General features: G+C 42.5%; 1 protein-coding gene and 1 pseudogene across 1 annotated transcript; both read right to left on the bottom strand.

Annotated features, from left to right (window-relative positions):
• Nucleotides 1-346: 346 nt before the first annotated feature.
• On the bottom strand, nucleotides 347-2,751 carry LOC147899245 (uncharacterized). Its single transcript, XM_087378656.1, has 8 exons — nucleotides 2,483-2,751; nucleotides 2,145-2,339; nucleotides 1,795-2,062; nucleotides 1,627-1,697; nucleotides 1,380-1,469; nucleotides 1,043-1,164; nucleotides 815-941; nucleotides 347-683 (listed from the first exon to the last, which is right to left on the bottom strand). The coding sequence occupies exons 1-8, from the start codon at nucleotides 2,610-2,612 to the stop codon at nucleotides 583-585; spliced, it is 1,104 nt and encodes a 367-aa protein (XP_087234782.1). The 5' UTR covers nucleotides 2,613-2,751; the 3' UTR covers nucleotides 347-582.
• Nucleotides 2,752-7,737: 4,986 nt separating this feature from the next.
• On the bottom strand, nucleotides 7,738-8,432 carry LOC147899244 (MFS-type transporter clz9-like; annotated as a pseudogene).
• Between the last annotated feature and the right edge of the window lie 1,042 nt (nucleotides 8,433-9,474).

Genomic DNA, 9,474 nt, shown 5'->3' with positions numbered 1-9,474 from the left:
AGAGTGAGTCACAAGCTGGGGTCATGAGTGTCTTCCTAATGGAACATGATAAACTACGAACAATCCAAGATGTTTGGATATTTACATTGAAACCATCTACCCCCCAAAAACAAGTGGTGAAATAAGTCGGATGAAACTGAGAAAGGCAGTCTCTATTTGTTGATTCATTTGATTCTTAGAAGGAGAAGTCAGAAGCACAACTAACCACTAGACATAGGGCTTTTGTTGGCATAAAGTTTCAACCTACAAGTTCATTCGAACTAATCCAATTTAAAAAATCCTGGGATCTTAGCAGAAACCAAACGGCTGCAAAAACATGTTCATCCATTAGATCTTTCAGAGGGTTCTCAATATTGTACTGCAGTACAGTATAATTTTTTAGTTTCAGTAAAACACGTTCCATCAAAGCAAATCATCTCGGGTTGCACACCATCAACACGCAGAGCAAGTGCTCATGTGCTGTTTCTTCGACGGTCTAAAAGATCTTTCCTGGCATTGCCACCAAGACTTGGCACAAAATATCTTTGCTACTATTCTGTACAACCATGGGGCTGAAGGAAAATGGCAAGCATTCTTGAGATTTTAAGAGAGAACAAGGCGATACACTGATGCACCATTTTCATGCCTAGTTGAAAGGCGTCCCAGTTGTACAAGCAACAGCAAGCAGGCTTTTACCTTTGCTTCTGTCAAAATGAAACCGAATATGTAAGCTCCATTGGTTGGAGCAGAAAAGAGGATGAGCACTACATAGCTGATTAGGGTAGTGCATGATCCTATGTGTGATTATTTACACAGCAACTGACAGACGACTTACCAGCACCAAGAGAGAACAAGTCTTCCTGTTGGAGATAACCACTAGCACATTCTGAACTTTGGATGTGGTTTCCCTTTGGCTTCTTGTACCAAATGTCGCATATTCTCTCATAAAAATTGTTAACATCCTGTGCCCAACCAGTCATGGAGTTAATAGGAAAGCACTGACTTAGCTCCCTGCTTGATTAAATGCAAAGGAATAGACTATTGCACTAATGCAAATCTCAACCTCAAAAGAAATCTGCATTTTCAACCATCTTGGACTGCTATTGTACTCTTCCTCGCTCACTGGCTTGACTGAATTAACACCCTTTCTAGCATTTGCGTCGGACTCCTCATTGCAGTTAGTGCCTGCACACACAAAATAGGGAATGATAACTTCGTACATGTTCATCACAAAAGAAAAAAAGCTTAAAAGCTTTTAGCACAGATCAGCATTACAAACAAGCGCCGCCCGTAGGGCCTTAGAGTCAGTGATGCACTTTCGATCAAAACGCAAATTTACAGCCCTTAATACGTTATGAACCAACTTATTCAGCTGCTGAACGGAGACTACCAAGACTCACCTGCCAGATTAATTGGGACTTCGGCGCAGCACACGTCCTTCTGATTCAGTGGCATCAAAAATAGCTGACCCTCAATTCCAGGACTTGATTCTGTTCATATAGTCAATCCCTGAGAAATCGACTCTCTTAGGGCGTTGAAACGTATAATTTACGATCGAATGCAAGATAGTAATGCATGTTTTCAGTGATGTAACGCTGAAAAGGGGTTGGCAAATCCGACTTCGGAGGTGAAAGGTAACAAGTGTACCTTCTTGTGCTAAGCAAGCAAGACCAGCATCCGAGAGTCCCAAATCTTGCAAGCTGAGTGAACTTGAGTACCTGGAGCTAGCTAAGGATCTTTTTCAAGCCTTCAGCGGGATAAATCAAGACATTTCAGAACTTAGCCGGACACTTCGGCTAATATCTCGAAGGATACAAAGAATCGTACAACCCAGGATCTTTGCCTATTCCTGTGTACCGATTATCCTTGGGAGTCCCAACCGGTTGAGCCTGTTCACTATTGCCAGCATAGGATGACAAAAAGAGAGCTTTCTGAGCCTCCGTTACCGTCGCAATCATTTCTTCGGCAGACTGATTTTGAACGAGTTTGGAGGAGCTGAGTCCTGCTGCTCGCATATCCAGATTCGGGGTATTGACAATAGTGTTTTCAGAAGGATCGTCCAAATTCGCATTTGAAATTTCCTCTGCAAGAGATAGTAAAGATCTCCGTTGTCAACAGAAATTGGAGCGGTCGATCTCGAAGTTCACCGGTCAAACAAATTTTACCTGGCTTGTACCCGTATTGTTTGAGGCGTTCCTCAAGCGTACAGATGCTCATCTCATTCTGCTTATACAACTCCGCGCAATCTCCAAGCAGCTCTTCAAAAGTAATCGTGCCTGTTGTGATGGCCTCAAGGTTCTCGACTGCTTGACTTGTCGAGAAGACGCGATCGTGGAAAGTCGTGAGGAATGAAGACAAATCTGCATCGAGACCAGCGGGGGGACGCAACTTAAAAAAATGGGGAAGAGATGGGATAGAGGGAAGCCAACAGAAAGCGTTCTGGTCACACTGCGAGGCTTGCAGGGAGAAAAGATAACACGAAGCAACGAGAGAAGGTACTCACTGGAAGATGGAAGGGAGGAGGGGCGCTGATCGACGGCGGAGCGCAAGCTACTGCAAGAGGACTCGAGGCAGGCAGAGAAGCGATGGAGGAGGGAGCAGAAGGAGGAGGCGATGGAGGCACAATCATCCATGGTTTGAAAAGAAGGCAGAAGGGAGGAAATGAGGGGAAATGGCGAAGAAAGCTTTGAGCTTGAAACGAAGCAGAGGCTATGGCGATGAAAAGCTTTGAAAGAGAAAGAGCAGAGTTTGTGTGTGTTGAAAAAAATGAAGATGAAGATGAAAATGAAAATGAAGAAAAGGAGGGAAAACATTCCACTTTTGTTTGAATTGCTTCACACCAGTCCCCACACAACCCAGCGAGTACCAGCCATAGCTATGGAGAAAAGAGCTCATGAAACCATTGGTTCCTGTAGTGTAAAAGGACAGGGATGGTGTGTGTGTATATGATTTGCAGCCAGGAAATCTTGCAGCATTGGCAATAAAAGGCATTATGATTGTAGCTATCATATTCATCAGTGGGTTTAAGAGGACAGTCAGGAGCACTCAGTGATGGATTACTCATTTGGAAAATCATAACAAAGTCAACAGTGGGCTGGGTGCAGCATGCCCAAGCAATCTAGGAAATTTAGCAGGGGCTTTTGGTGCAGACTTGAACCTGAGATTGTAGGCAATATGTTGGGATATTGTCCTATGCAGATGTTTGTCCTTTGGTAGGCCTTACACCGCTCAAAGAATTAATGCAACGCTGACTTCTTACGAGGGCTTTGGTGAAGAGGTTCAAGGTGAACGAGCATGAAATGAGAGCATGGGAAGAGCTGGAGGTTAATGAGCAGTGTGACACTGCTTTGCTTCTTGAAGGTAGACATTTTAGTGATGAAGATCTTGATAATGGTGCTGAAGACATGCTTGAGGATGCCGCAGTAGGAGCACAAGTTAATGTGGTTGAGGAATTTATGTTTCTTGACAATGTGTTGCCTTTGGGTCTTCTTGATGAACATGATAGCTACAATAAAAGGCAATGGGCTTTGAGAAGAGAAAGAGCAGCTTGCCGGGAGGAAAGAGCAGCCATCTTTGAACCATGAAAGAGCAAGGCAATGGGCTTTGAGAAGAGAAATTGCAACTTGTTGGGAGGAAAGAGAAGTCCATATGAGCAAAAGAGTGATGTAGCCTGAGGACAACTAGATGCAGCCTGTGCAAACTCATGGAAGAGTGATGCAAGAGAGAAGCAATGGGGCAGCCAAGAGGGACTTGGGGCAACGCATCAGTACATCCTTTGGAGTGCCTTCGACTCACTTGAGCTTACGAAAATAAAGCTCAATTTACAGCCCCAACAACTCAGTTTGCAGCTGAACATCAGCTGACTTTGCAGCCATTCCATGCTCACTTGGCAGCTCAACAACACCTCATTTTGCAGCCCAACAACTTCTCAGACAACAGGGATACCAGCCCAGAAATCAGCTCATTTAGCAGCCCAAGATTTGCTAATTTTCACCGTCCATGTTATCTTGGCAAAGGAGTGTGTTGGAAACATGTATCTTTTTTCAGGCCCTAATATATGTATGCCCTCGACGTGGCACCCTTCTATTTTACTATGGCTGGTCTCTCTTTACTGTGGCCATTTGTTCTTATGGTACATCACATTACAGTCAACCAGGGCATTATTTGTCATTTTATTGATGACTTTTTTAAATATTCTCCTTTAGTGCTAGCCTTCATCACGGCTGAGTCTGCCCTTCACCTCCAGAGTGCCGACAGAAACTCAGTACGAAGACTTTGTATAAATGGATGCTCAAATATGTGTGGGTGTGTGGATTTGTATGTGTGAGAGCATATTTTTATACTATGGTCTACACCCACTGTTGGGCACTGATGACGTCAGTGGGATGTCATAGGAGCTAGTCCCTGCTATGCATGATGGAGTTTATGGTTTTCAACCTTGTGAGTGACTATCATGAGATTGAAATTGCACTACGTTGTGTTTTTAGAGGATGAGTTTGGCAATGTTCTTGGATTCATCTAGGTATATAAAGGTTTTAAATATTCTACATTTAAAAAGCATTCTACTTAGGAAGTCCTCTGGATTTGGTATTTTGTTGAGTTTAAGAAGTAATTGTGGGATTCAGTTTGAGCACTATAGCTAAATCTATGAATTTGATTCACATTATTGCACAAGATTGACAATAAAGTATGCAGGAGAAAGGGAGATGCATGCCTGCAATGATTTTTTTAAAAGGCATTTTTTAATCCAACAACTACATTAAAAAAGGGCATTTCAAAACCTTATGTTTCAAAGGTTGGGGAGTGCTTGTAAGTTCAGTCGATTGTTTGCCCTCTTAGCTCTCAAAGCTTCAAACTGATGGGCACGAGCCATGCGTTGCTCTATAGTATAGGCACATGCAGGGAGATATGACTCTCACTATGCAGAGGAACACCTCCCCACAAAAAGCAGCTCAACTGCACCCCAAACTGGGCTTGTTGAATCTCCCATGCCTTTTTGGCTACCTTCGCTTATCGCTCCTCAATTTTCTGCTTTTCTTTGGCTACTCTTGCTTGTTGTGATTCCCTCTGCTTTAGCTCTTTTTGCCTTCTCCTTGCCTCTTTCATTCTCTCCACCTCCATCTTCTTTACACTCTTGGCCCACATGGTATCTATATATTGATCAGATGTTAGAATAAGTGAATGACTATAACCACATACGCCTCTCCCTGCACCCTTGCAATGGTCACATTTTCATGAGGAACTTGCAGTAGGTCCACCACCCGTGCATCCAAGGTTTGATTTTCCTACAGAGGAATTGTTGTGCCCATGCTATTGAGGGCTGCCACTGCTGCTCCCTCCAAGTCTGCATTGTCTGGTGTGCATGGAACCTGACTAGTATCAACCTTTGGCAATGTGAAGAGAGTGGGAGAGAAGAAAGGAGTCTCACTTGCAGCTTTCTCACATACACAATGGGGGAATATGCACAAAGGTGGAGGCTGAAAATAGTTTTCCTCTTTTTAGTTGTGAAAGCCAAAAGAACAAAAGAATAGGTGAAACCTATATGTGGATCTCAAACCAAACTCAGCTAACTAAGGTGGCATACTAACTGAGCCACTAACTAGAGTACATAAAGATAGTTGTCATCCAGCTTTTATTCATGGGCGGTGTACCAACTGCATCTGTAGCTAACAAGTCGGTGACATAAATACACAACGATCACCTTGGCATATCATGAGTGGAGCTCGATATCTCAACACTCCCCCTCGAGCTCAATCCTAATTCCTGCGCACCAAGCAGGTCTCTGAACTTGCGCTAGCTTCTCTACACCCGATGCTTTCGTGAATATAACAGCATAGCTCAAATCTGGCCTGGTAATAGTCTGCATATTCTGATTTTTGCCACGGCCTCCAAATCAGCCTGCTCTACCTCTGCCAGCATTTGAGTAGAAGACAGCTTCTTTTGAAGTTCCTCCTAAAGAAGATGCACCACCATTTCTCTACTCTTCAGAAATTAGAAGAGCAATCAACTCCTCAAAATCAGAAAAATTCTCACGGACGGCAATGGATGTCTGGAATTGTGCATAATCCTTTCCTAGACCATTCAAGGTCACAGAAACTAAATCATCATCTTCCACTGGCGACCCAATAGAAGCAAGTGCATCTACAATCTTCTTCACATTCATGTGGCAATCATTGATGCTCATATTTTCTCTCTGCACATTATGCAACTGCTGCTTGAGCTGCATTTTCTTGGCTTGCGTATTTGTGCTATACATTTTGGTCAAAGTATCCCAAATCCCTACAACTCCTATTGATTGGGAACATTAGGAATAACTAGTTCTTGTTCAACTCCAGTAATGAACTCCCAATAGCCTTTTCCCTTAAATAAATTCGTCATTCTAAACTTCCATGCTTGGAAGTTGTTCTTTTCAAGCTTTTCAGTGACAATGTGTGAAAGAGCATCAGACGCCATTACAAAACACTGCAAAATATTCTGTCACTACAAAAAAAAACACTTCTTCTACCTCACAAGGGTAAATCTGCAAAACTGACGAGAGTGGTATTTAACCACACAGTCACTTCCTAGTGACGATTATGCATCAACAGGCAACAAGAATGATTCTGTCACTCCCAATATCTCTGTGCACAGGCATACGATGTAATTTCTGTAATAACTTTTCACCGACTTGCAGAACAGTGATCGCACAGCAAAAACAGGGCACTTTCCTGAGGAAAACTTCCGCCACCACAACGTAGCATATACTACCCTCTCCCCACACCACGAAGGGCATCCCAATCTGAGACAGTACACTCTTGCACTTTTCGCCTATGCTACCTATAGAGATTTGCTCCCAAACTCAAAAAAAAAGGAAAGCAACACTGATCCTCTTACTAGGACACCGTGAACTTGGTTTGCTTTCTTGAGCTCCTTACCACGAACCAAGCTCTAATACCATGTGAAGAGAGTGGGACAGAAGGAAGGAGTCTCACTTGCAGCTTTCTCACATACACAATGGGGGAATATGCACAAAGGTGGAGGCTGAAAACAGTTTTCCTCTTCTTAGATCTGAAAGCCAAAAGAACTCTAAGTACAAAAGAATAGGTGAACCCTATATGTGGGTCTCAAACTAAACTCAGCTAACTAAGGTGGCATACTAGCTAAGCCACTAACTAGAGTACATAAAGATAGCTGTCATCTAGCTATTATTCATGGGTGGTGTACCAACCACATTTGCAGCTAACAAGTCGGTGACATAAATGCACAACGGTCACCCTGGCATATCACGAGCATGGATGATTTTTTCAAATTAGTTTCATTGAAGAAGCTAAACTTTAATATTGGCATCAAAAGTTTGTATGCCCTAATAAAAATAAATATTTGAAACATTCGCCAGGATTTAAAATTTTAATGCAAAAAAATTTAAAGTTTTGCCAAGATTTACATTTTTTCCTTCAAAATTCAAAAGAAAATATACAAAAAAGTACTACATTATACTATTATTGTGAAGTTTTAAAAATGATCTTGAAAACTTTCGCCAAGATTTTATATTAATATATAAGCGTAGCTTCAATAAAAACATCCCTGATCACGAGTGGAGCTCGATATCTCAACAAGCAATGCTTGTTGGTCCTCGTGTGTGGGTTGTTCAAGGTGACTAATAATATCAACCTCTACAAGTTTTGAAGTTGGCTCCAACTACATAGTAGACTCTATAACAGTAACCTCAATGTTTTTAGATGGCAAGTGATCAAAACAAAGAGCTTCTCTATTGAATGGCTAGATTCCACTGGCACGGAATCCTGCCTTTATGTTTGACTCTGTGAGAGTGGTAGCTAGAGCTCGAGCTGATATGCCAGCAAGATCTATCTTTGAAACTTGGAGACAGAAATTGTTCATGAGCCAAACAGACCTCTCTTTGTTGAAGTTGCACTTGAAAGACTTGAAGATCGACACATCAAGGGGCTGGAGTTTGTGAGAAGTGTGTGGCAATGTCACAATATCAACACCCCATTCAACTGCCCTAGCCACAACATCCAAACCAGTGTGGCTCCCATGCCCATCAATTATGAGTAGGTGCCTGTTGGTTGGTGTGACTCCATTTGGAAGGGAGTTCTTGAAATCCTCAAGCCACGCAGCAAACAATTGGCCAGTCATCCAAGCCTTATTTTGCATTGACATGATAGCTCCATCCTCACATTGGCTTAGATAATTTCGCATTGCTTTCTTGCCTTTGAATATGTAATACCTCGGAAGGGCAAACCCGACTGCATTCACACACAACAAAGAATGGTACACCACTCCCTTGAATCAGGCCTTAGCCCATATACTTGCCTTGACCCTTTTCGAGCAAGTAATTTTATTCCTCTATCTTTAAAGCCTTGCACCCCAGTCTGATCTGCATTCCATATGTTATGAGGTGGGTATTGGTGGAGATTGTACATTGTCTCCAAGTTGTCATGGAATGAAGCAACTATTTCAAGATGGAGACTCACTGCTCTTGAGTGATTAACTGGCTCTGCAACTCGAAATGCTAGCTCTGGATGTCTTTTGCGGAAACCATCCCACCAACTTTTGCCAAGAACACCATTGGTGTGCCGAGTCTGGCATATAGTGGCTACTTTCAAGCTCAAATCATAAACTGTAATGTCTCGACCCGACTCTTGCATTCCAAAGCACCACTCTACTAATGCCTTCTCTTCTTCTTCTTCGGATAGTACAGGTGTTGGTCCCTTTCATTTTTTGGTTGTTCTACCTTCCAACCATGCAGCCAAGCAGACCAACTCATGCCCCACCGTTTTGAGTAGGCTCGCATTGACAATCCATTTTCATGTGCCTCCATTGCAACATGCATGTCCTCTTTAGTCCAATCTCTCTCTACTCTTTTCTTGGTACAATTGGGTCTTATCGATGGGGTTGCATGTGCAACTACCGGAGGATGAACCACCACTATTGGGCCAGCCAGGGCTAGGCATTTGTGGAGGGTCTGATAACACTCTTGGTCTTCTAAATAGGCAGCTCGATGTTCGGCTCCTTCCATTAATGGAAGATTGAGTGCTTCTTCTGAAATTTATCACATTGTTCTCTAGCCAAGATCTGTGAAAATGTTTTCTAATGCCTTAGAAACAGCAAAAAATTCCTAATGACTAAAATGTCTGCTAATGCCTTAGAAGCAGCAAAAATTTGCTAACGACTGGCAATCTTACAGTGTAAAGGGTGATTTTCAGCTCTTGGGTGGCTTATTTCTAGCCAGTATAGTTAGCTATGATGCTCAGTTTAGCATAAATTTGTGTGCATAATTAGCATTGATTATATTCCCAATTAGTGCTCGTCATTATGCTTAGGTAGTATCAGCTTATATGCTCACATCATGTGCTCAGTTAGCATCAGCCTATATGCTCAGTTGTTTCTTATTTCTTTCCTGTCTCTTGTTTCCTTTCTTTTGTTCAGTTAGCATCAAAGCTGCCCAATTAGTGTTGATTGTATTTCCGTCTTGTTTTTGGACAAGACAACTCC

The sequence above is a fragment of the Dipteris shenzhenensis genome, chromosome 8, assembly GCF_047967505.1.
Source record: "Dipteris shenzhenensis isolate YYH24624 ecotype China chromosome 8, Dip_SZ_1.0, whole genome shotgun sequence".
Classification (NCBI taxonomy): Eukaryota; Viridiplantae; Streptophyta; class Polypodiopsida; order Gleicheniales; family Dipteridaceae; genus Dipteris; species Dipteris shenzhenensis.
The sequence above is the reverse complement of the archived record's forward strand: the minus strand, read 5'-3'. Positions and strand labels throughout refer to the sequence as shown.